This window comes from Glycine max, chromosome 13 (assembly GCF_000004515.6).
Source record: "Glycine max cultivar Williams 82 chromosome 13, Glycine_max_v4.0, whole genome shotgun sequence".
NCBI lineage: Eukaryota > Viridiplantae > Streptophyta > Magnoliopsida > Fabales > Fabaceae > Glycine > Glycine max.
Genome location: NC_038249.2, coordinates 31,346,420 through 31,372,720, shown reverse-complemented (window position 1 = coordinate 31,372,720; position 26,301 = coordinate 31,346,420). Strand labels below are relative to the sequence as shown.

At 31.0% G+C, this 26,301-nt stretch overlaps 3 protein-coding genes across 3 annotated transcripts; 1 reads left to right on the top strand and 2 right to left on the bottom strand.

Annotated features, from left to right (window-relative positions):
- The first annotated feature begins 1,814 nt into the window (after positions 1-1,814).
- Positions 1,815-2,375, top strand: LOC100800477 (uncharacterized). The gene has a single exon (XM_003542822.5). It carries the CDS (start codon positions 1,887-1,889, stop codon positions 2,220-2,222), a length of 336 nt encoding a protein of 111 aa, XP_003542870.1. The 5' UTR covers positions 1,815-1,886; the 3' UTR covers positions 2,223-2,375.
- An 8,760-nt stretch (positions 2,376-11,135) lies between these two features.
- Positions 11,136-15,909, bottom strand: LOC100803314 (uncharacterized GPI-anchored protein At1g61900). The gene is made up of 8 exons (XM_006594365.3): positions 15,587-15,909; positions 14,331-14,501; positions 13,625-14,230; positions 13,092-13,337; positions 12,939-12,950; positions 12,526-12,669; positions 12,277-12,321; positions 11,136-11,570 (listed from the first exon to the last, which is right to left on the bottom strand). Exons 1-8 carry the CDS (start codon positions 15,642-15,644, stop codon positions 11,500-11,502), a joined length of 1,353 nt encoding a protein of 450 aa, XP_006594428.1. The 5' UTR covers positions 15,645-15,909; the 3' UTR covers positions 11,136-11,499.
- Positions 15,910-23,377: 7,468 nt separating this feature from the next.
- Positions 23,378-24,129, bottom strand: LOC100799416 (uncharacterized). Its single transcript, XM_003542820.5, has one exon. It carries the CDS (start codon positions 24,046-24,048, stop codon positions 23,635-23,637), a length of 414 nt encoding a protein of 137 aa, XP_003542868.1. The 5' UTR covers positions 24,049-24,129; the 3' UTR covers positions 23,378-23,634.
- Between the last annotated feature and the right edge of the window lie 2,172 nt (positions 24,130-26,301).

Genomic DNA, 26,301 nt, shown 5'->3' with positions numbered 1-26,301 from the left:
CGTAGTACTTTACAAATAACGAATCATGTTTTTTATTTTAATACAATACATATTTCACATCAAATATATATATAAAAATAGTGAGATATTTTCTTTGGGTCAGTAAATATATATATGCCAAGTTTTGTGTGTTGTTTGTGCAATTGTTTTACAATTTTTTCCTTAATTAACGATAATTTTTAGTAATTTTCAATCATTATTTTTTGCTTTAAGAAGTCTTGCTAAATAAAGTACGAATGTACCAATCAAATTCAAAGACCCCCCCACCCCGGTGGAAATTTGGTCTGTTCTCTACTGTGCAAGGCTCGTGCTTGTCTCCTTGCTCTTTGACTCAAGCTTCTTTGACTTAAGAGCTTCCATCACAAGAAAAAAGAATGCAACTAGCTAGCGCAGCAATCAATGAATGATTGAATTTCAGAAGAATAATTATAGAGATCCTCTTCATTGGCAACGTGATGCTTCTTCTTCTAGTCGGTGTGATATTACAAAGGCTATTCACACCACATCTACAAGATGATACAGCTACCCGTTAACATGCAGTGCCTTCATAGTTTTATTTATTTATTAACAAATATTAACTTATTTATAAATAATATAATTTTCATTTACTTACAAACTTATCTAAGAATTGATGTTAGAAAACAACACAAATGCATAACAATTAATTATTGATTTGGTTATATAATTTTTAAATCATTTTACATATCTTCAAATGTAAATATGCAACGTTAAGTTAAGAATATTATCGGCGAATCTCAAATACTTTTTTATTAGTAATATTATTATATAAATCAAAATAATTTATCAATAAATAACTGACAATTATTGTGGTCAACGTACCATTGTTTAATTAGTATTATTGCACATATAACTAAACCTTTTCCCCAGGACGTCAATAAGGTCCCTCCTTTTACTTCCTTGCCACACAAAAGTTTAATCCCACGTCACAGTGTTCAATTAAAATGATTTAGAAACTTCCCCTTTCCGACTTTCAATACAAACTGAACAATTAGAAAAAAAAAATAGTGGCTGAGCCTGATTCCCTGAGAGCTCATGGGATAAATGTTTTAAATTGTGATCCAATAGGAGATTAGTAGTTAGTTTGTGATTAATTTGTTAGCATATACAAAGGCGTGATGATAACATCTTATACTTGGCTTTTATTCAATTTAATAGCATTTTCAGTTTTACTAGTTTTCTCCCATATAGAAATATATTTTCTAAATATGATATCTGAACTTTTACGTTGACACATACTGTAAAGATGTCGAAAACTTTTACGTTATGGTAGAAATTTTCTGAAATCATATTTCTTAGCATATTATCATCAGAGTATTTGCACCTATCATAAAGACAAAAACTTTGATATTATGATCGAAATTATAATTATAGACTAATTTTTAAAACTTTGGCTGAAATTATTGGTTGATATAATGATATTAGAAATAAAGGCACAAATTTTGGACACATTTCATGCAGGTTTTTCTCAGTAGCCAAAATACAAACCAAAGAAAGGCAGCATTCATGCAAATTTACACTTGGGGTGGCACCACAATTTAATGATTAATTGATTATGGTTGAATGAAGGTCCTATTTTCCAAGGCAGTTTCTATTTGAGGACAAGGTTTAATTTTGACAAAATGATATAGCTAGGCCAGTTCAGGCACAGTCATCATGGCCATTATTTTTCAACAAAAAAAATTAGTGCACATGATCTGCTTCATCACCATGTATGACATCCTTCATATGGGCCCCCACCCCATAGTTTAACACCACCAGCCAAAACCATACTATAAATATTACTTTGAAAACCTTTTATGCTTACCATATAGTCCTCTTTCTCTTTCACTCTCTCACTCAAGGTTTAGACTCTTTTTGAAGAAAAAATGGCTCTGTGTAGAAGGCCTTATGGTTACTCAAAGGTGGACAAGGAAGACCCTGAAGACATAATCCATAGAAGGGCACAGTTTTTGATCCACAAAGTGTTGGAGAAAGCAGATTCACGTAGAAAGCCATCGTGCCTTAGAATCAGAATCTCTAAGTTAAAGGTGAAGATTGGAAAAAGGTTAAGGAGGCTCAGGAGGAGAATTTTGTCAGGTGTATCTGCTGCTAGACTTGGCTTTCATGGACATGTTATGAGTCAAATCAAAACATGGAAGAGACTCTTCAACCGAGGAAGACAATCTCAAACCCTCATAACCCTTCCTCCTCTTATTAATTGATGATGTGTATCTATGTGTAAACATTTTACTAGGAAACTCATGTTTTATGCAATACAATGTCATGTTAATTTCTGTCCTTTTTTTTATGTGTTTTTTCTCTCCAGTTTTCTTTAGTCTATACAAAGAGTGAAATCATAATCAGTTTTGCATGAAGATCTATTGAGTTGTTCCTCTTTTTCCATCTTTCTCTCTTTTGGTACTTTCAGATTCTGAACTCTTGTGCAGAAGAAGATGACTCGGCAATTTCTGTCTGTTGTCAATTACGATTCTTTATTGCACTCACTTGCGGTGGAAAAAGGTCTTTTGCTAAAATGAATTGTCAAGTTTGGAAGAGAGCAGGGTAGCAATAAATATTAGTATTAAATATCTATAAATTAAGAAACATGAAATAATAGAAAGGTTGTAATGATTTTAATCAAATTAAGACATTGGACACAACTAAATATAAGACATCTATAAAGACAAATCTTTTGCATTTTAAGCTGTGATCGACATATTATATAGGTAAACTCTTTACGCTTTTAGTAATCATCCCTTTATATCATTTTTCATTAATTATCTTTTGTCTTGTGTTAAAATCTGTAGAAACTTTGGCATATGTGAAAAATTGTGAAATTTGGGGGGACTGCAAAGTCTTACAATTCCCTCTGGCACACTGCAGTCATATCATTTTATAAAAAATTTAAATGAAAATTAAATACTTGAAATGAAAATTACCCTTTTCTTCTTTTTTATTTTTATTTTTATGGTGGACTTACCCTTTTTCTTCTGTTACATTGTAACGTACACTTTGAATTAAAGAAGTCTTGAAATACCGCAGATGCTGATGTGGTATACACAAGTGACAGACAACAAATTTGATGAGTAATAATCATGAAAACGACACGTTATGACATTGGGTGTGGACGGTGCAGTAGTTAAGTTTCTGATATTATCTGCCATCTGCTATTTGATTAGGCATTGTTATGTAAAATACTAAATAACATCCTAAGCCACATCAAATCTGGAACACATTGTGCTGATACAATAAGAACATGAGGGAAAGACTTTCTAATTCATTGTACATTTTATCTCAACTTGTGTCCCATAATATATTAGTAATAGAGACAATCACAAACTTCCCCAAATAAGAACGTTCATTAATTCTAATCAATCAAGTCAAAGGATATTATAATTGGTGGTTTATTAGGAAAGAGGGTGATAATGGGGGACCATATTAGTAGTTTATTCATTACTCAATTGTAAAAAAATAGGAGGTTCTAGCTTATGGGTAGGAAAATCCTCAACTAATTGGTATTTTTCTTTTATTCCGTTGCCTAATATAGTTAGCTAGGCACTATCTAGCTCAACAAATGGACTTACATTCTATAATAGTATTAAATTAAAAGTGTATCACTCAAGTTATATTGCCGCTAAGAATTTCTCCTATCTAATTCTGGATAATGTACTACATAATTTCTTAGATACTTCTCTCTCACTCTCTGTCTATGGAGCATGAACCTGATTAATAGAAGTCCTAATTCTTAATCTAAAAACACTTAACCGGTAAACATGCCTGCAAGTTAGGATTCTTTCTTTCTGATTAAGATCCAAAGTTGATTTTAGAAAAATAAGTATAATAAAAAAAAACTAGGTGTGAAAGTAAGTGCAGGCATTAATGACAATAATAACTGGTGATTATTGGAGAAAAGAGTCAACTCGTCAAATACACCTTCCACTACACTACCTTTGTGATCCAGCAACTACTTCTGTACACTCTCCTATATTAAATAATTAGTTATGTACAGGTTTCTGCAAGCAATTGCACCTATGGGTCTTGGAAGAACCCAACCTGGCTAGTAAATCTTGCGACATCTTTTTTATTTTCTCAATTAAGAATCGTCCCTTGTGAGAAAATTTCGGTAACTTGCACAATTTTGACCCTGATCATCAAGGACTACTTTATTTGTAATTTTTTTCACTAGGGAGGACTTCATTATTAAACACCCTTTTGGATTCTTCAAAGAACTCTAAACTTTCCTTCCTTGGATCATTCCTTAATTGTAACGCAAATTAACCAATTGATTAATTAATTTTGTTTGAACAAAAATTAGGTAGCTATGAATCTGAAAGGACATGGAAGACCCGCGCGGTTCATGCATAGCACACATTTCTTTGAAAAGAACAGCTCTTTTGTTTCAACACCCCACCCCACCATTATTAGCGGGGTAGCATGCTTTCACGTTTTTGGAGGGTTTGAATCTGACCAAAGTCAATTGTGGGGCATGAATATTCTCAGCTCTCGTGCCTCATGAGGGTGATTTCAATTTTCATGACATTGATTTATGACACTACACATCAAAATGAGAATGGATCCTCTTAACAACAAATTTTAACTTCACCTGTTAGTGTGCACGATACCATATGTTCTATTGCATACTACTTCCTCTCAGTCTTATTAAAACTGTTCTTATTATCAACTTAATCATTGCGTGGTATATATTAAATTTCTGCATAGATAAATAGATATAGAGAAAGACAGGAGATCAAGTTATTCCAGGAGTAACTCCAAATATATATTTTTATTATTGATTTTTTTTTAAAATTTAATTTCAAGACGTCAGATTTAAGGCAATTTTGTGGCAAGGGGTTTTACTGAAGTTGAAGGCGTAAATTTTAATGAAATCTTTTTTTTTCCAATGGTCAAACATTGTTTTATGAGGATATTATTATCTATAGTCAAAGTCAATTAGTACAACTTGAAAAATCAATTAGATGTACAAACAACATTTCTTGATGGTGATCTCAAAGTAACCATATAAGCGGAACAACTTGAAGGATTTGCTAAGGACAATAAAAGGTATGATGATGAGTTCACGATGAGGATGGGGTTCATGAGAATAAGCTATTACAATTAATTGTGTATGTGGATAAGATCCTGATAGCTGGTTCAACGAAGGAAAACATTGACATACTCAAATTCGAGTTTAATTATAAGTTTGAAATGAAGGAGCTTAGAGAAGCCAAAGGAATTTTAGGTATGGAAATAATTAGAGACACATAAAAAAGGGAATTGTGCGTGTTTCAACATAAACATTTTAAGAAATTTGTTGAGAGGTTTGAATGCACAAGTCTAAACCCGTGACAACTCCCTTGAGGCATCTTTATAAATCCTTTGTCTGTCAAGCACTAAGGACAGATAAAGAAAGAAGGAGGATGCAGATACAATTTCTTATGAAGTGGATTCAAAAGTAGTATGTATGGTATGATTTCGTACATAGCAAGCCTGTTTTGGACCTTGTAAATGTAATGGCTTAAAGGAGTTGTTATATTTCTAGAATTCGAGGACTAGGAGACCTCCAGAAAAGAGAGATTAAGAGAGGGAATTTCTGATTATATTTCCGCTTGAATTTGCATTACATGAGTTTGTTATTTATAGGCAATGAAATGCTATTCTAATTCAAGCTATTTCTTCTGCAGATCCTAGAAGATGCTAGCACTAACGGATTGTGGGATTATCCTAACAGAAAGATGCCTCTATAGCAGACAGGATATTCCCTAGCCACTACTCACACCCACTCAGCAACCCTTGTCAGAGTTAGTTATGAAATCCTTCAGGTATTGTGGCCTGGTGCTCTGCCTCTTGCTCCTTGGTTGCATGGTTGTTTCCTCTTTGTCTGATAATTCCTTGTCTTGGTCTGTGCTGTGTATGGGCTGCTTCATAACAGGGTGATGGGTGAATTGAGAATTATGCAGAACAACATAGCAATTTGTTGTGATAGCCAAAGTGCAATACATCTCTTAAAACATCAAGTGGATCACGCGAGATAAAATTGCATATCGATGTTGGAATTCATTTTTATCGGAGATGTTATTGAGAAAAATGAGGTTTAGGTGGAGAAGGCATTAGAAGACAATCCTACTTATTCATTCATGAGGACACTAACTCAGGAAATGTGTAAACATTTCTTGGACTTGATTGGATTCTCTGAAGCATAATTCATAAGTGGGAGTGCAATTTAACAAAGGAATTCTTTGGTTTAGAGACAAGGTGGAGAACTATGAAATTTGTCTCAAAATTAGTTAGCAAGTTATTTTGTGAAATAATTGACAAGCTGTTAATTACTGGGCACAGAAAACTTGTATAACGAAGTCCTCTGTTGAGGGGGTCATAAGCGGTGATACATGTAACTATGTAGTGTATGTTATCTACTTCTACAACTTAGAGGAAAACATAAAGATTGAGGGCATGAGCAACATATAGAAGGCTTGGGATTCTTAGAGAAAATTCCTTTATATATAGAAAAGAGAAGAGACAAGAAAGTCGTGGAAAAAGACTCTATTGTATAGAAGATCTTGGTGACTATAAAACAGTGTAATTGTCCTTTCTCGTAGATGTAAGCCTCATTGGCTGAACTAGGTATATCTTGTGTTAATCTCCCTTATTCCAATCTTTATATTATGATCTGGTTTACTGCTTTTGGTTTTTGTTTTTATTAGGTTTTGCCAAAACAAAACTCAAGTGTTCATAATAGTTTGAAAATCCTCTAAAAACTAAGTTGAATATATGAGAAAGACATTTTTCAGTGGCCTACTTGAGCTGAGTCATTTAGATTAAGTTACTAGTTTTTATTGGTTGAAAGTTAAGTTAACTGATTTTTTTTTATTGGCAAAATAAGTTAACCGATTTCTATTAAATCAATCACATAAACGATCTAAATACTTAATTGAATTTGTCACGAATCAAATTCCCAGTTAAGTTGATCAGTTTTTTATTTTTTTAAAAAGTTTAATTTCATCTTTTTAAAAATTTTAATTTAGTCATTTATCTTTTAAAATATTGTATTATCACATCATGAGTTATTAATTTTTTTTATCTAATTATAAAATTTATAAATTAAAAAATACGTTTTTGATGAGTAATAAAAAAATAAATTACAATATATAAGTTATATTACGTAAATTAATATATAAGTTATTTGCACAAATTATTTTATGTAATTTATACAAATTTCTTAAATTTATATTAACATGTAAATTATTTAAAAATTAGAAAAAAATTACATGTTAAAATAAATAATTACATAAAATGATTTATATAAATAATTTTCGTATGAATTCATGTAATTATATTCATTAATATAATTAGAATAAAAATAGTTTATATATTAAAATAAATTTACATAATTTGTATAAATTATATAACATAATAAATAGGAAAAAATAAGAACACTGATTTCTTATTAAAGTTTTATAAATTTATATTAAAATGAAAATATGTAAACTATTTGAAATTAAAATATGTAAAATTGTATAAAATAAAATTAAAAAGATTTATATATTCAATAAAAATTTAATTTATAAATTTATATAATTAAATAAAAAAATTAATAATTTATGATGCGATGATATATAACAAATATTATTTCCAGTATCAACCCAAAAAAACAAAAAACATGGTTCATTCGTTCATTTAAAAAATTATAGGTTAAAGTTTTATTAAGATATTTTTTATTTTTCACTTTATTTAATTTATTGTCACATAACATCATCTTAACATTTTACATAAGTATATGTCAATATTAATAGTTATATCAAAATTAACATTTAACCATTATAAAAATATAAAAATTACGAATTGAATATTATAAGAGAGAAAAAAGTGTGTTTTAGTTTATTAAATAAAGTGTGAACCAGAATCAAGATTAGACATGTTAAGTCTGCAACACAAGTATAAGACTAGATACAAATAATAACACTATCTACCCCACACCAAATCCATAACCGATACCCGCCTGATACCACATTAACAACGTTCCAAAAATACAAACCAAGGCATTCCCGAAAGTGTATTATTTATTATTGTTTAGTATTAATTTGGATAATAACATTAATAATTAAAGGTTAAAGATTCCTATCTCACAAAGTAATTAAACAATATTTCAAAAAATTGACGGTTATTAAGAAGAAATCCTAACAATAGGATTGATTGAAAGATAAACTTTTCAAATATTAAGAATCAAAAATAAAAATAAAAAATTTATCAGAGATAAAAAATAAAAATCAAATATATATCAAAAATAAAAAATATGTTTGAGCCCTTTATTAAAAATCTGTTAAATGTATGAAAAATAGTCCTTTGATAACCTTTATTTAATTTTTTATTTTAAGCATTTTCAGTTTGATTTGAGTAAAGTTATACACCAAGTAGCTCACAGCTTTGTTCATGACACTGCAAACTTTAATTTTGATCATTTTTAATTTTATTACTTTATTTTTTTTATCGATCAATGTTATTTATAAATTTTTGTTAGCAGTACGATTTAAACCTTCTTTCTCTTTATTTTAACTAACATTATCAGGAACGTGAAAAGATTACTCTGTTTTATATGGGCATCAAGGACTGATAAATAGCAACATTACTGTTCATAAATATTGCGAAAAAAAAGGTTATAGGAATATACATACCAACTACAACAGTACAGATGGATGGGTCAAAAAAATTTATTAATGACTTTTTTTTATATTTTGCTAAGTGTTCTAAATTGACACTATTTCACACTATTGAGATCAGTTTCAAGTATCAAATTCGTTGGACTAACTCATTATTAAATTAGACAAAATTCTAAAATTTAAAAACAAAAAATGACACAAAAGAACTAACTTTTTATCTAAAATTGAGAACACAATACCAATTAGGATTCAATAATGAAAAATGAGTTAGGGGTTGATTTGACTCAAATTTCCCCAGCTACTCTTTAATAGATCTTAACTCAAACACCTTATTACCTTCATTAATGGTCAAATTCACTAAATTAGTTAAAATTCAATTCCTTGACTCAAGATTTCAATTTCTTGATTCTCCTAAATGCAGGGATGTATTGTAGTTCAAGAATTCTCTGAGACCACATGCACATCATCACTTATTCCTAGACTAACAGCATACACGGTGAGGGACTCAATTTCCAATCCAACTACTATTTTTCCAATTGTACAAGTGAATCTAAAACCATCCATGAGTGGTTAAGTCATGAAATCAATAAGCAAAGGAACAACCACGTAATGAAAGTAAGTATTGAAAAAAATGCACATTAAATTAAAATAAGAGGAAAAGAAGGTCAATAGAAACTCTATGAGATTCAAGAAATGAAGATTCTTGAGTGTCTACAAGTTCCTTACTTCTCTTGTCCTAGAGCAACACTGGTGTGCCCCCAAGAACCAAGAGAAAAGTCTTTTTAAAACTCTCCCAAAGTATGATTTTAACTTGTTTGATGTACTAGCTTAATTAAAATAGTCTTGAATAGCATTCAAAGATCTAAAATATTTAAATACAGAGCTTCCAAGTTGACTTATGAAACTAATTTTAAATTACATCTTGTTAAGTCATTTGGCAGAATTCTTCATCATTTTGATCAATGTGTAATCTTGCACTATATTGTTGAATAAATATTGGATATCCTATGTTCTACCTTGGTCATTTTGCCTTGATGGAAGGCAAGATTGTGAATCACATAGGATATCTCTCTCTCTCTCTCTGTTGGTTTTGCTTCGAATGTGTTTACCTATTTATCAGCAATTGTTCTTTTAACTGGCTTGTGTACAAATAAAGTAAAAATAACTATTTTTTTAGAAGAACCCATTTTCATGTGCTTCAAATCTTGAAGTACACTAAGAGGCGGGCTTAGCATTAGGAGGAGGATAATTACAGTGCATACGAAGAAAGTAGCGTGTAGAAGAATTTGGAATGAGCAAGGTGGTCTTTTGAAGGAGATAGGTGGTTTTGCAGAGGATATGGGTTATAGTTCGGCTTGGTGGATGTCACTCCCACAGATTTTCGTATAAGTTCATGAATTTATGAAACCCAATGACGAGATAGCTCTTTACACGATGAATTCATGTGCAATGGCTGCGTTAAGAGTTTCTAGCATGTATTCATATGGGATCATTGATGAGTCTAGCTTTTTTCCCCTCAAAATATTTTCCTTTGGATGTAATCCTATTCAAGGCATGATCAGCTATTAAATGTGAATGTATGTTTGTTTTTTTTTTTTTTTCTAATAAGGGAATTCGAAACTTGTTGATAGTGATAAGTGTCTATTAAATGGGAAACTTCTTATAATTTATTTGAATAAATTTCTCTAGAAACAATTCTACAGGAAAAAAAATGAATTTTTTCACAAATTAAAATCAGTTCTCCATTAATTAATTTATAAATGTCTTTTCATCTTTAAAAGAAACTATATAAGAAAAATTGTACAAATTAATCAATGATTAACTGATAAAAAACTTATTTTAGCTTATAAAAAAATTTACTTTCCTTTTCTCTTCTTATCTTTTCCCTTAGAAGTACTTTTAGAAAAATGCATACAAACATATCCTTAATTCTTCTGCTAAACCCAACCCCGTTAATAGTAACGAGAGTAGCTTTCTTTTTAACAAAACCGCTGATGTTATTAATCATGTTCTGACAAGGGTCGGTCCTCAGTTTTCATTAGAAACTCTGGTCTCACTCTCAGTCATCAGCAGAGCTAAGAGTCTTCTCAAATTTTAACACAAAAAACATTGTGGAACTGAACACAACATCCTTGCATCAGCCTTCAGGTTAGAACATTCGTACGTACATGATGAGATAATGCAAGTGTAGTGAATTGCCCCGATGTGTTGATCAAGAGTTTTTACTTTCTTACTTCCCAAAATTATGATTCGTCTGTTTATTACTGTTAAAGCCAAGAGATACTGGTTACAACCCTGACAAAACTACACAGGAATCGAGTCTCTGACCCACAATTTATTGAGAATTAAAATGGAAAAGTGCATCAATGAATGTTTAATATTATCTCATTGCTGAAAAGGGCGAGAAATTAGAGCTTTCATGCTTAACTATGAAATTGGAGTTTGGGACAGACCTTAAACACTTAAGAGGTGGCAAGATGATGATGGTAGAAGATTCTATATTGAAGATAAAGAACACTTCTAGCACTGGAAATTCCTATACTACTTCAAATGTATGATTACAAAACCTTCTTCGACTGCAATCCAGGTTTACATATCAATCTCAATAAGTTCCTGTATAACCTACGGTTTCTAGATTTTCTATATACAAAAAATTTATTACACAAGCACACAAGAAGAATCATGAATCAATAAGATCCGAAACAAATTGGACATCACCTCCAACTGACATTTCTTTCTCATAGAACCGGTCGCAATTAATTAACCTTTGCCATACTACACGTGCAAAAACTATCCTTGTTGAAGAACTAGGAAAGCTTCATTTAACAAGGAAACCCTCATATGATTACATGGTCGTCATCAAGAGAAACAACAAAGCAACAAGCACAGAGAACAGAATGTCATGGCTGTAAAGGCCTGCAGAACATAAAATACAGTCAGTTAGTGGTTGAAACCAAATAAATAGAGATGCTGAGATCATTGTATGCCAGGATATGGTGTTATTCGGTAGTATGGCTAACAGTTCCAATCTACTAGAGGTATCCAAACCAATCAATCCAATTAAAACTGAAGAAATAAAAAACTCCAAAAATTGTGAATAAACTGAAAAACCAAAAAAATAATTAAATAGATTGGGTTGTGGGTTTCAAATTTGATAATATATATACGATTGGCAATTAATTTTGAACCTGTATTTAGTGTATTTTTATAAATAATCTTAGCCTTGTACATGATGTATTTTGATGAAATTAGATTTCTATATTTTGAAGAATTTATATATGAATTTTTTTAAAAGAAAAACTGAAAAACCAATTCAATTCAAAACAACAATTTAAGATGGACAGGATTTACATTTTGAAACCAAATCATTGAATGATATTGTAAGAAAACCAATTAGGTTGGATCAGGTAGTTTTCCCCTCAAAACTGATTCAATGTGATACATGAATGCCCGTGCAATCTTCTTTTCTTTTAAGGAAACATATAGTTCATCACTTCATCGTAATATAACTTGAACACCCAGATATTTATCACAAGCATATATTCTAGTTTAAATTTTAAACAGTGTTTGAAAACTTCATAGATTAGTGAACAAACAATACAACTAGAAAAGGTTCTCTTACAACTTTGACTTGATGCTGCTGCAGGAAGAGCAGGGATGTTGATAGCTGCAATTCCAACAATGAAGAATTATCAAAAGTTTACAAAAGAATTATAGCATTTCACATAAAAATGAATTAAAATGAAAATTGTGAAGCTAAAAATAATCCAAAATAAAAGGATTTTCTTCTTTCGATGAATGAAAATAAATAAATAAATAAAGAACAGTTCTCCTCTTATAATTATATAAATTTTCAACAGGGTATACGTACATTTATTGCATGATGAAGAAGTCAGTTGAGATGTAGAAGGCCAAGGAGCTGGAATATTATCATTTAGATCACAGAGGAAGCTGATCCCAGAAACACTGTCAAATGTAGCATCTGAAGGCAAACTAGGTAATAGACAACCAGCCTCTGTTTGGGGTAGACAATGCAGCAAGTCATCTCTCAATAGAACATTAATGCAAGAGGGAATATAATTATAATGCCGCAGATCATGTCTCAGCAGAACAATAATAGAAGAGCATATTAAAGTAGACTTCAATGATGGATAAACAATGCATTTCAAAAGTACATAATTTTTCTTAATTGAACCCCCTTCACCTTCCTTCCCTCCCCTTCCATCCCCCAAAAATGGCACTTGCATATAATTTATATTGACATAATGTACATTGCGGAATTACCTTGATTTCCAACTGAAGCATCCACATTGACGATTTTCACACCAAGTTGAATAAGAGAGAGAGAAAAGAAGAATTATTAACATCAGGTATAAAATATTATGGGTATTGAGTGTGAGCTTAGCATACTAATAAGAAAAGAGAAAAGAAATTAACCTTGGAGGGAAAAGTCTTTAAGGCTTATGTGACAGAGACCATAAACATCTGCAGTAATATTCGATCTTTTCATTTTCATTGCCAAAGTCTCAGCACAATCCAACGCTTGCAAGTTCGTGATGAAGCTCTGTTTTTGCAAGTGAGACACATAGCTTTCCATAGCATTACAGCATGCTGTTTTGTTACGTATCTCATCCACACAACCCTTGGCAACTTGCTTTGTGTCAGGGAAAACCAGTGGACAAACTGGTGCAGAATACAAAGAGAAAATCTAGGTAAAAGAAAGGCAATATTAAGGGGCCAGAAGGATTAGCATCATTAGCAATTATCACCAAGTGATTAGAAGGCACCTAAAGCAATCAGCTACAGATAATCTACTAGAATCATCACAGGATGAACATTGCACATTTGACAAGGTTTTTCATCTATAGATAGACAGAGAAAATACAACCATGAAGGGAAAAACAGCCCAACTCACAATCTACCCAACCTTTGTCACAGAGGAATGATATACCATTTTTACTCAAACTGACCTTTGTTCACGTTGCAATTAGACAGTCCTCTAAGAACTTTCTTGGCATGAGAAGGTTCAAGCTTACTAGCTAACCACCGGAGGACAACATTTCTACAATCATTGACCCGACTTGAGTGTTCAGGTTGAACATGTGCTGCATCTATTTCCAAAATATCAGAGCCTTTTGATGCAATTGCTTTAGCTGCTTCTAATATAGCATTCTGACAGATTTGGTAGCAGCATTCTTTCACGGGATCAATTTTCTCACATGCAGTAAGGAGTTTAGTAGTATCCACCATGTCATAAAAATCATTCACATTTTTTACTGGGCAAGATGCCTCGGTGAGATTTGAAGAATGAATTGAACATATCTGCTTCAGATTATTAGTGGCACCCTGGCCCATCAAAATTTGTTCCACATCTGCCAGGCAATGTTTAGCATCGGTCCCGTTTAAGGCAAGTACATTGGTATGTTTACTGGATTGACCAATAAGAATTGTGAGAGTGGCTTCCAATTGGGGGCAACATATCACATTAGCCAGAAATGGCGCAAAAACTTCCCAGCAATCAATTGCTGCCACACTTATCAAACTTTCCGCAGTAGTAAAGTTCAAAGTGCAAAGTCCTGCAAGATACATGGATAAGACAGTAAGAGAGGGGGGGAGAGAACATCCAAATTCAAGCATTTGAAAACCCAAAAAAACCAAAGTCGTCTAGGAAAGAACCTGATAACTTTGGGATAGTGGTATTGGTGAATGGAGCCAAAGGTGAAGGTGCAAGAGGAAGAAAGGGTTGTGGAGAACCAAGAGGTGAGGGTTTGGGGAACATAGTACCCACATGGCTATCCAGTCTTACAGGACCTTGAAGATGATTACTGCTATGGGATTCAAGTGTACCTACACCAAAACACAAATAAGAGAGTATCTTTCCCTTTGTGTACACGTTTCTTCCTCTTGCTTACTCATTTAGCATAAGTTGGCAAACAAGGAATTACATACAAAAAATTACACTGTTGTGTTAAAGAGTTACGAGTAATAGCAGCCGCAGTTCAAGCATGTGGATGTGATGTGAGAACATATCTCATAGTTAAAAGGTACTTAAGCATGGAAACGTATCTCCAATTCAACATTAATTAATTCTCACCAATAAAAGTTTCCAGACACCAAATTTCATTCTATTTCAACTGTCTGTTACATTACAGTGCCAACCCAGCCAAATTTGTTCGACAGCAATTGACACTTCTAAATATGTATCCAAAATTAATGCAACCGAATACCAAAGTTATTTGTTGAACTGAAGCAGAGGATGATGATGATAATGCATGATAGAGTTAAACTTCAATCAATAGCATGATGCCCAGCACTCTTAAAATTTTATGGGGGACGTAGTGGTTGTCTAGCATAGCAATACTAAGTCTCCAAAATCAAGGATCCAACTGTACCGATTGATGATTAACATGATGTAAACTAATTTTGGAGGATGAACTCCATATTATAAGGGCTAAACACACAAGCTCCCTTGTTAATATGATTAAAGACCAATAACATGTCAAAAACAGCAACATCATTTGTACGAAACCAAAATTCATGACCTGAGTTTCTTTCTTTCTTTTACATTGCACAGAAAATTAGCTCTGAAAGTAAAACTGAAACAACTCCAAAACCCTAACCCTGGCTGCAGCTGCCACAACTAACCCTTCTCAATTCTCATCATACTGAACATTAGAAATTAGAAACTAGCAATAGCAACCACGAAACTAGAGAAAATAATGCAAGCGAGCAGAATTAATTAAACTAAAAACAAACAAAATTTCATCAACAATCTATGCTATTTAAACACCAGAGCAATGCTCAAAGTTAGTTTAGCTGAAACACTGTTTCCCCGAAACAAAATACACAACAATGGAATTCAGCACACTTACATGAGTTATAATAGGACAGATCAAATAAGAGCGATGGAAAGTGAGAAAAAGGGGACTTACAGAGAAGCAGAAGGAAGAGGAAGAGGAAGGGCATGGCGCAGAAAAGGGAAAACAGCATTCAAGGAGAGAAGGAAAAGGTGAGTGGTTGTGGCATTGTAGAGAAAAGAAGAAGAAGAAGAAGAAGGATCGAAAAAGGGTTATATGATATGATGTAATGCGTGAAGCGAAGAAAGAAATTGAATGAATGAGCTATGAGTGAGAGTGGGGACTGTGGCTGGCAGACTCAGTAATAGCTGTCTGAGAGAGAGTAGTAGACCCCACCATTTCCATTAGCACTTAGCTACCCGCATTTACGCCACCATTGTCTTTCTTTTTTAATTCCTTCTCTCTGTAAGCCCTTCCGGATTCTACTATAATTTTATTTTACAAAATCCCCTTCTTTTACTTATATATTTAACATCATAGATAATTCTTTAATGTATTTAGAATCTACTTTAAATATAACTCAATCCTACAATAGAATAGAAAAATTTATCTCTCACTTATATATAGACTTAAATATTTTTTTTATCTTTAAGTTTTTTTTCTATTTTTAATTGTGTAAGTATATATTTTTTAAATGTTCGTCTTTATAAAATATTTTATTTTATTTAAAATAAAAATTCAATTTTAGTAAGTGTAAAGTTTTATAACTATAAATAAAAAAAAACTAAAATTAAAAAAATATAAACTTACATAAACTAAAAATAAATTTGTATGCATATTTTATGTTGATTTTACTTGTAATTGATGTGAGGTATAAGTGTTATTTAATATGTGATGGTTGTGTATGAGTGAGCCAGAGACGCGCACACGTACTATGTGTGTGTAAGCGGTTCCAGGTATGGTGTTATTGTTTTGGCGCCAACTGGGTAATGTGGCAGTTGGTAGCTGGCGTCATTAATAGGGTCAGTTTTCTGAGTGTTGCTTTTGACATGGAATTGGAAACGGAAAGGAGGCGTTGCTTGCTCCTTCCTACCAGTTCCATTTATGATTTATCCCTAATGCATTCAATTCCACTTAATTCTTTCTGGCTAATCACCTCTTCTAAGCATCGTTTTTTTTTCCGGATTTTATGTCACTTAATCAACCAGTTGATTGAACGTCTCTTTTACAATTAATGACACTTCCCTTTGATGGTTACTATTCTTACACACCATCGTCCATCAATATGTTGATTTTTAAAAATAAAAAACTCTAATACGTTGGTATTCAAATAATTCAACCATCATAATTAAAAACCGAGTGCCTGAGTTAATTGAAAAATAATTACAAGTTTGAGATTTGAGTATGTAATTCTTTTTTAAGGAGTAATAGTCTTTCCTAACTATAGTATCTTTCATAACTATCATTAACTACATTTTCTTTAATTATCTTTGTTAAGGTTGTAATAAATGGATCAAATTTTTATAAATCAAATAATTTCACAAATGGATAATCTTTACTCAAGCCAAATAATTGTTAATTTTAATTATCAATAACTGCTAATTTAGATTACGTTATGTTGCATTAAAATAAATAAAATAGAATACATTTAAGCAAATAAAAATATAAATTAGAATATATATATATATATATATAGAGAGAGAGAGAGAGAGAGAGATAGATAGATAGATAGATCATGCTATTATAATTTAAAAGTTATAATATATATTAAAAAGTATTAGGCTTTAGTTCTCATCATAATTTCGTAAACATTCTCGAATTCATATTTGAATGTGTACCAAACATTCTAAAAATTTAATTTTGGGGCGCATTGACAAACATTGCAGAATAAAAAAAATTAAAGCTTCCAGAATGAGCCACCATGCATTGAGGTAAAATAACAAACAACACATAATTCTTACTTGCAATGAAATGGCTAATGGTATGAATGAATCAACAATGTTTCGGTTCTTTGATGCATGTTTGTAAATTTCACACACTAGTTTAAGATGCTATCCATCATCATTTTTCAACGGGGTGAAACTTGATTTTTTATTTTTTTTGGGTGCAGTTGGAAGAAACATCCATAGAGAATAAATGGGTAGCATAAGAAGTTCTTGAAAGTTACTATTGGTTCCTACCATTTTTGTTATTGGTCCTTATATAAAAATAAAAGCCCCTGAAGAAAAACCTTCTTACCCCCTCAATTCAAACCCACCATCCCTTCCCCTTCCCCATGCCCCCAAATCTTCTTCTCACTCTCACAAGTAGAATTATATTTTTGTTGTTTGTGTTGATCAATCACACAACTAAAACATGCTTGTGTTTGTTATAATACAACATTATCATGTTTTCATAGTATTATTTGGGGGTAAAAAAACATAAATAGAGGAAACATGATTTCATTATATGCATGCTAAAATAGAATTATGATTCTGCATGAATGACACTTTTATAGGGGCCAATAGCTATAGGAGTCAATAGAAACCTCCAAAGTTGTTTGGGTTTTTCTTTGAGCATCATGTAAATTGCTGGTACACTCACCATAACATTGGAAATTCTAGTTTTACCCTTCCATAAAATTGATACGGATTGGTAATCCGTAAGTCTCATACGGATTTGCACGATACTCTAACCAACTGAGCTATTATGTTATAAAATAATTAATATCACTATATATAACACTAAAATTTCTAATGTATATTTAATGCACATGTAAATTTGCATAATAAATTTTTTAACAATTAATTTTATCTAATAATTAGTTTTTTTACATATATAAATTTTTATGAAACCTATGATTTTTATTTAAAATTTATATATGTAAAAAAATACATTATTAGATCAAAATTAATTGTAATAAGGTAAAAAAATACATTAATAATGTATGTTAATAATTTATTTTTTACATATGTAGATTTTTATTAGACCTATGATTTTTATTTACAATTTATATATGTAAACAAATTAATTATTAGATAAAAATTAATCGTCACAAAATTCATTTTGTAAATTTACATGTGCATTAAATATACATTAGAAATTTTAGTGTTATATATAACGATATTAACTATTTTATAATATAATTGGTCTATTAGCTTAGTTGGTTAGAGTGTCGTGCTTTTACGAAAGGGCAAAACCAAAATTTCACATGTTATGCTGGGTGTACCAGCAATTTACATGGTACCCAAAGAAAAACTCAAGTTGTTTCCATTCATACTAAGAGAAAGCCCACAACAATTCATTAAGCTTGTTGTGAGTTGCTTGGGGTACCCATCGTTTTTGTTGGGGCACCCAACAACTCGGGTGAAAGGGCTAAAATGTTCTTCACTCTTTGGTATATAATCAAATAGTGACCCGTCCGTATGTGTCACTATTCCCCTCCCCAACAAATGCTTCTTCTTCCTCCCTTCCTCTTTGGCTTCCTGCTTCTTGTTCCGTCTTCGGCTTGGTGCTTCTTCTTCCTACTCCATAGGACTTGTGGTTCGTGCTACGGTGACGTGAAGTTGCTATTGTTCGTGTGCGTTGCTGCTTCCTCTTCTTCTACTTGGTTTCTCCTTCGAGGTAAGTTATCCTTCTTTTGATGTTTGTTGGTGATTGTTATTACTTTGATGATGCCATTATTGTTGGTTGTTGCTACTTGTTCTGTTTCTTTATTGTGTTTTTGTTGGTGTTTACTGCGGTTATCCTTTTTTATTGTGTTAATCTTCTTCCTCATTGTGCTTATCTTCCTTTGCATGTGCCTTTGGTCTATGAAAAAATCCATACGGATCAACAATCCATATGACTCATACGAATTATCAATCCATATGGGATTTTTTAAAAAAAAATTGATTTTTCAGTCTGTGAAAAGCCTATATGGATTGGCGATCCATATGACTTGTACAGATTGACAATCCGTATGAGTTTTTTTTTATAAAAAAATTGATTTTTATTAGAAAAAAAGTAGGAAAAATATTTATATGTTAATTATTTTATAAGTTGTTTAGTATTGATTTTAATAGTTTGTGATTAACTTGTTGATTATTGATTTATGTATCATTAATTTGTTTATTATTGAATTTATGAATGATTTATTTATTATTCAACTTATCTAAGAAATGTTTATGTTAGTTAGTAGTAGGATTAGATTACATTTTAGATTAGATTAGATTTTTAAAACAAACATTAGATTAGAAACATGAAAATGTTAGTACAACAAAAATACTAAAATATTATTTTAACATATTTAAAAATGTTAGTTAGTTTTTAAGAAAGATAATAATATATTTACAAACTGAATACTTAAAAATGTTAATTAGTGAAAATGTTAGATATTTAAAAATGTTAGTAAGTGAAAATAAAGATTCAAAACTTATTTTTTTAAAAATTAGATATGGTTAGTTTTTTTTAGAATGATTGAAAATAAAAAAAAAAATAGTTACAAATGTTAGTTAGTCTGGAAAGTTTGAATATTGGATCTGCACAAACTGATGCTCTCTTAGATGATAATTTTAAAAATTTAATTTAACCATTTGTTTCCTTAGAACAAAAATAATATTTTTCAGAATAGTTTGAAAATTGATTGTTATGAAAATAAAGATTGAAAACCTATTTTTAAAAAAATGTAGATTTTGTTAGTCTTTTTTAGAGTGATTTTTGTCAAATATATTTCAGAATGTCACACTCTGGTCCATCTTCATCATGGTTAACCAACATCAATGAGGAATTGGAGATGCTTTTTGCGACTGTGCCTCGTAAGAATATCAACCTTTTGTTAATAGATTAATAATTCTGTTAATTGTTTGAATGTCAATTTTGTTATATTATGCTTGAATGTTAATTATGTCAGAATTAACAATTGAAGAGCATGGAGAATGGTGCGAAATGGCGAAGATGATGTTGAATGTCGTAGTTCCACCAGATACTATTTTAAACACTGTTCACGCTAAGGACTAGGTCATGTTCATTTTGATCTAGTTAACATATAATTATTCTGTTATTTTGTGTAACTAACCAACCTTATTTTGTCATATCAAATGTAGATTTACAATGAAGTTAGTAAGTTATTTGCTGTCAGGTGGAAGGATGTACTTGACGACGTATGACATTTGGTTGACAAGGATGGGAATTATCATAACATTGTTTACAACAAAAATTTGGACCAATCAACCATTGTAGTAGGGTGGACAACACTAAGAGATTTTTATCAGCTGACCGGAGATCATCTAGTGTCCTTAACTCATTATGGTAAGAGTGCATTTTTTCTTACCATATTCAAGATCAATTGTCTGCCCAAATCATTCCCAAGATGACACTCATTATACCATCAAGTGTCAAATTTTGTCACTTTTAAGGTTTATCTCACTCAGCGGAAAGTTGGCTGCAACAGTCTCGTAAGCAACCTTCTAATTTAGTTGTCAACATTTCTTTATCTTTCAAGTTTTAAATTTCATAACATATATTACTGACATAACACTATTCTTAATATCAGGACGTTCCAAGAAGCATGAATTATTTTCTTAAAGATAAAGGCTGAACTCATTTGCATTTGGAGGACGTTGCAGAATGCCAACTTGTGTTCAATCATTAGAGGAAAACACTTAAAATTAGAGTTGGATGAAAATATTTCTATGAAACCTTGTCCTTGACAACTGACATGAAAATAGTTTTTGAATTCATTGATCCCACTGTTAATCGTGCGCTTTTTTGGCCATGTTTATGAACATTTTATGACTTGGAACATTGAGCAATTTAATTATTATGAACATTATTATGACTTATGAATAACTTATTTATATAATAATTGTTTTATCATGTGCTGATCATAAATTTGTTGCAATCTAATTTATTTATATAATAGTTGTTTTGTCATGTCTAATATTATCCCATTGTTTTTTAATTAATATGGTCATGTTTTTGAAATAAATTATTTTTAATTAATCACTAAATTAAAATTTAAGCAATCTAATTTAGAAAAATTTATATATATGTTTTGAATTAAATTGTTTTATCATTGCTAAATTTAAGCAATTACTAAATTAAAATTAATCACTAAATTTAAGCAATCTAATTTAAGCAATAACTGAATAAAATTAATCACTAAAATATTTTTTGAATTTATTTGTTTTATCATTGCTAAATTTTTGTTATTTATGGTTTTTTTTATTACAAAATAAATATTTTCAAATCCGTATCCACAAAAAAATTTCCCATATCACAAAAAATTTACGTACCTACCGATTGGCAATCTGTATGGCCATACGGATTGCCAATTTGTATGACTATACAAATTCATATGGATTGGCAATCCGTATGGTTTATACGGATCAGCAATCCATATGAACCATACAGATTGCTGATCTGTACGTACGTAAAAGAAACTTTTGCACTCCTCTCCTTTTTCGATGATGAAAACTGACCAAAATTCACCGTATACTGCTCACAAACGCATGTACATCACTGGAGACCAAATACGCTTCCAAACCGCCCTTAATGAAATCAACTTATACTAAGTGATGAAAATTTTGTGAAAAAAAAAATAGCGCTGCAGAAATAAAAAATTGAACCTGCTATTTATAACCGAAAATATCAGAAAGGTATTTTCAACATTTTCAAAATTTGCTGGGTGCCCCAAGCAATTTCCAAGCTTGTTCCATCGCAGCCCGCAATTGTTTGGCCCAACTGCCAAGCCTCTCCAATTCGCCCTCAACATGCCTTGTGACTTGTGAGACTCATAGAGCGCTACTGCAATTCTCAAATTGACGACTTATTAATTCCTTTATTTTAAGCAATTAATTAATATTTCAAACTAAAAAAACTAAAAGCGAGCTCAAAGTCAACAAGATTTGGGCCAAGTTGGATGTTTTAGCTTGCATAGAATATAATTTTAACTCTCCTTTGCGAAATTCTTTTTTAATAAAAAAATAATTTAGTTCCTATCTTATACATATAATTAATTTTATTTAAGCTTTTATCGACTTTTTCTAAGGTATTTTTTTTATCGAGTGTTATTGTAATAATATGTCATTTATTAAAACGAATATTAAATACTAATAAAATAAAATAAAAGTTAGCATTATGTGTACGTATTAGAAATATTATAATCAATTTTACATACATATATATATATATATATATATATATATATATATATATATATATATATATATATATCTGTGTGTGTGTGTGAAGATTAAATTGAAAGTTTTCATATAAAGTCTAAATTGAAAAACGAATTTTATGCATAATGAATAAAAAGTATATTTTGATCTTTCATTCTTTTGGCAATTGAAACTAATATTAATTTCAAGCATTAGTAATTTGTGTTTGATTTGTCTTAATTCAACCCCTAACCCAAGACTGCAAGTTTATTCGTCTTGTAGTCAATCATATTTCAGTTCAATGATTAGTCAGCTAGTGTAACATAGAAGTCCATATATATATATATATATATATATATTCAACTAGTAATTAGAATTTTCTTTTTTACAGTATGCTCAAATTTATTTCTTTTTCGTTTTCAGCACGTTATTTAGGAGTGCCATGTAAATTTTACATGAACAATCCTGAAATTTATCACCGTATAGTTGTATGGAAAAATATTTTATTTTATTTTATTTTTAAAAGAGAAAGGTTCAAAAGCAATAGGACAATTGGAACCTAGAAATGAATAAATAACTAGACCACGTATTAAGCAAGGAAAAAGACAATCAGATAATATATATCTTCTGGACAGGTTTGTCGCGTCATGGTTAGATGAATAACGATACAGTACACGAAACTTCTTTGATTTGGTCTCTTCATAATTCCTCTAGAGTACTGTGATTTGGAGTCACTAAAATTAGCCGAATTGAATTGAAATCATAGATACATACTTGGTACTAATTGGTACATAAACATGTAATATATATAAAACAGTAATTTCGATTTTCTATATCCAGTTTTACACAAGAAACTTATGTTTTGAGCTCGCGGAATCACGAATATACAAATCACACATTCCCAACCTTACAAGAAAAACACAAGCTGAAAACATGGAAAAACAAATAAAAAAATCCTGGCTAAATAATTAACATAGTTCGATTTTGTACAAAAGTACAAACCTAGCTAAACCTTTCTCAGCCTCTACACTATACACAATCCACCACCACCTTTGATCCCATTTAATTAACCTCAGGTATACTCTGAAGCACGGGCCTCCATGACCTATGATGAACATCATGGTATTCGTTACTCGCATGATCTCTAGCGTGTATCAACCGAGCCAAAACTTGTTCCGCAGAAGCGTGTCCATGATCACCTTGCTTATTACTATTATTCTCTTTCCCTCCCAACAACTTTTCTAGCTCCTTCTTTGAGATCTTTATCTTCACTTTCCCATTGGCATCAGAAGAAGCTCTCAAAGCACCCAAGAGCTTCTCCTTCTCCACGTTCCCTAAACTCTCCCCATGAACTTCATCAAACACCTTATTCTTCCTTGAACTCCTCCTTCTCTTGGATGATGAAAAAGAACCCCAATCATCACCACCCCAATCCATAGATGATGATTCCGTGGCACTGGCACAACAGTTTCCCATGTATATCTAGCTAGCTAGCTTTGTAGCTTAATTTCTTTAGGATGAAGTGTGTAAAAATGGAATGATGAGAGAGATTTGTGAGCTGGAGGGTTTGGATATTTATAAGGGTGATGTAAGAGAGGTGGTGGGTAATAGGCAAATTGACTTTTGGTTCTGAATATTTTACAATTGGCCGATTAATTCTTAGGTACATGTGGCAGATAGATCTGGTCATTTTAATCATTTTATGTGCATATGGCAACTGAAAGGGTAAGCTTTGTTGACCAAATTAATTTCATTATATAATTTTGGTTGTATTGAATAGTAATAATTATTTATGTTTTTTAATATAAAATAAATATTTATTTTATGAACGTTTACTATCTATAATAAAGATTAACTATTATTTTTAACGGCAAATATAGTTCGTGTTAACATTATGATGATAATATATATATGCCGTGTAGGACCTAGATGAACTTAGGTTACTTGATTGGGTCGATTGATACGTGGTGAAGGACGTGTGTGAAATGGGGGACGAGGGAGCATCTTTGGGATCGCTAAGTGCGTGTGAACGCGCATATGCCATTGGAATCTAAGACTTAGGGATAATTGGCTTGCTCCTTCTTCCATTTAATTTTAGCATATCACGTGTGGGTTTGGTTAATTTAATCTCTTGCGTAAGCTTTTATACCCTCCATGACTAACCTACTAACGTGGTAAAGAATCTTGTGCTTTCAAATTATACCATTTTTTAGCGGTGCTCCGTAGTTTCTCTTATTGTTAATTAAATTTCTGGAAACTGCAAAATTATTAGAGAGGTTGAATAAATAATAATTTTCATAGATTTCAATCGGCATTAGAAAATCTGTTAAAACATGTTTGTTATACGCAATCAATCTTTTAATGACGATTCAAAATAGATTAGCCAATTCAACTATAGATAACCCTCGATTCAAAATATCAATGATTCTAGATTTTCGTATAAAAATTGAAAGTTATGAAGTATTTCTATTTTTTAATAAATAGAACTACATTTCATTGTTTTTTACTTTATTAATATTTTTTATTTAGTAAAAGTACCAAGAAATAATAATTGAAAATTAATTATCATCATTTTATTTGTATATATATGCAAATGCTAAAAAAATAGCATTCATTTCTTTGCTACACCTAATATTTCAAAATGGAGGAAAAGAAAAATGATGAGCATTACAACGCAGTCTTTGTTAGTGGATATAGGGTGAAATCATTTGTGGAATTTTCGAAACACCGAAGAAGATAGTTCAATTAAGTATATCTTGTTTTCATTGATCAGGTATGTTTCTTTCGTAATCTCATAGGAATGTTCGGATTAAAACAAGAGAAAAAGCAGCCATGAATCCGTAATCTAAAAAGCCCATAAGAATATAATATTGGGACTCAAATAACTTTGGTAATGCTTGCACATGGCAAAGAAATTAAAGAGCGATAATTATGCGTATGCTTTGTTCATAAGAAAGTAAAAGGAAGAACCGCCACAAATATGGTTCTCTAAGCTGGCTAGTGTAGCTATGGCTGTAGAGCATATGCATGATTGTCGATTGGTACTTGGTAGTTGAACGCATGCAATCTGTCTAAACGTATTGAACAGTACCATTACTATATTTGAAGTTGCTTAGAAAGCAGAAATATTATTTATCTAGTTATCAGTATTTTTTTAAAAAGAAAAAAAAGGAAAATAAAATAATCACATCAATTATTATTTACTCCTAAGAAAATTTGATTTAATTGGTTAAATAAAATATATGAATTATTTTAAATTTTTTAATATTTATTTTTTATTTTTATGAATAAAAAAATATTATCTATGATTTATGAGAAAGAGTTAGGTCATTTATACAATATTTTTTACTACAACATTTTTCATAGTTATCTTTACTATTCATCATTTATTATATTTCATATGTTTTTCTTTTTTTGTTGTAAAATTTGTTGTATGAGTTATTCTATAAATCATCACTTCATAGATTATATGATCTACCAATTTCCTCTTAAGAAAAATATGATCTACCGATTTTCTTTCTTATATATACAGAATTTGTTGTATAAATAATATCTTAGTAAAATTATATAGGACCTACCGATTGCCTTGAGATTGCGAGAGTGGGCACCGACTCAGATTTTTATTCCGATCCCCATGGCAATATGTCATGCTTTTCTGTACACCGCCAGTGAACAGAAGGAAAATTTCTAAGAGAAATTAAGGATTCTTTATTAAGAATAACTAATTTA

Bases quoted from the DNA above. Each gene is read 5' to 3' on its own strand.
- LOC100803314 (XM_006594365.3), bottom strand. From the start codon at position 15,644: ATGCTGTTTTCCCTTTTCTGCGCCATGCCCTTCCTCTTCCTCTTCCTT. The intron at 13,338-13,624 runs GTCAGTTTGAGT...ATTCTGCACCAG, and splicing joins TAATTGCAACGTGAACAAAG to TTTGTCCACTGGTTTTCCCT. The intron at 12,322-12,525 runs GTACGTATACCC...TTGGAATTGCAG, and splicing joins TTCTTCATCATGCAATAAAT to CTATCAACATCCCTGCTCTT.
- LOC100799416 (XM_003542820.5), bottom strand. From the start codon at position 24,048: ATGGGAAACTGTTGTGCCAGTGCCACGGAATCATCATCTATGGATTGG.
- LOC100800477 (XM_003542822.5), top strand. From the start codon at position 1,887: ATGGCTCTGTGTAGAAGGCCTTATGGTTACTCAAAGGTGGACAAGGAA.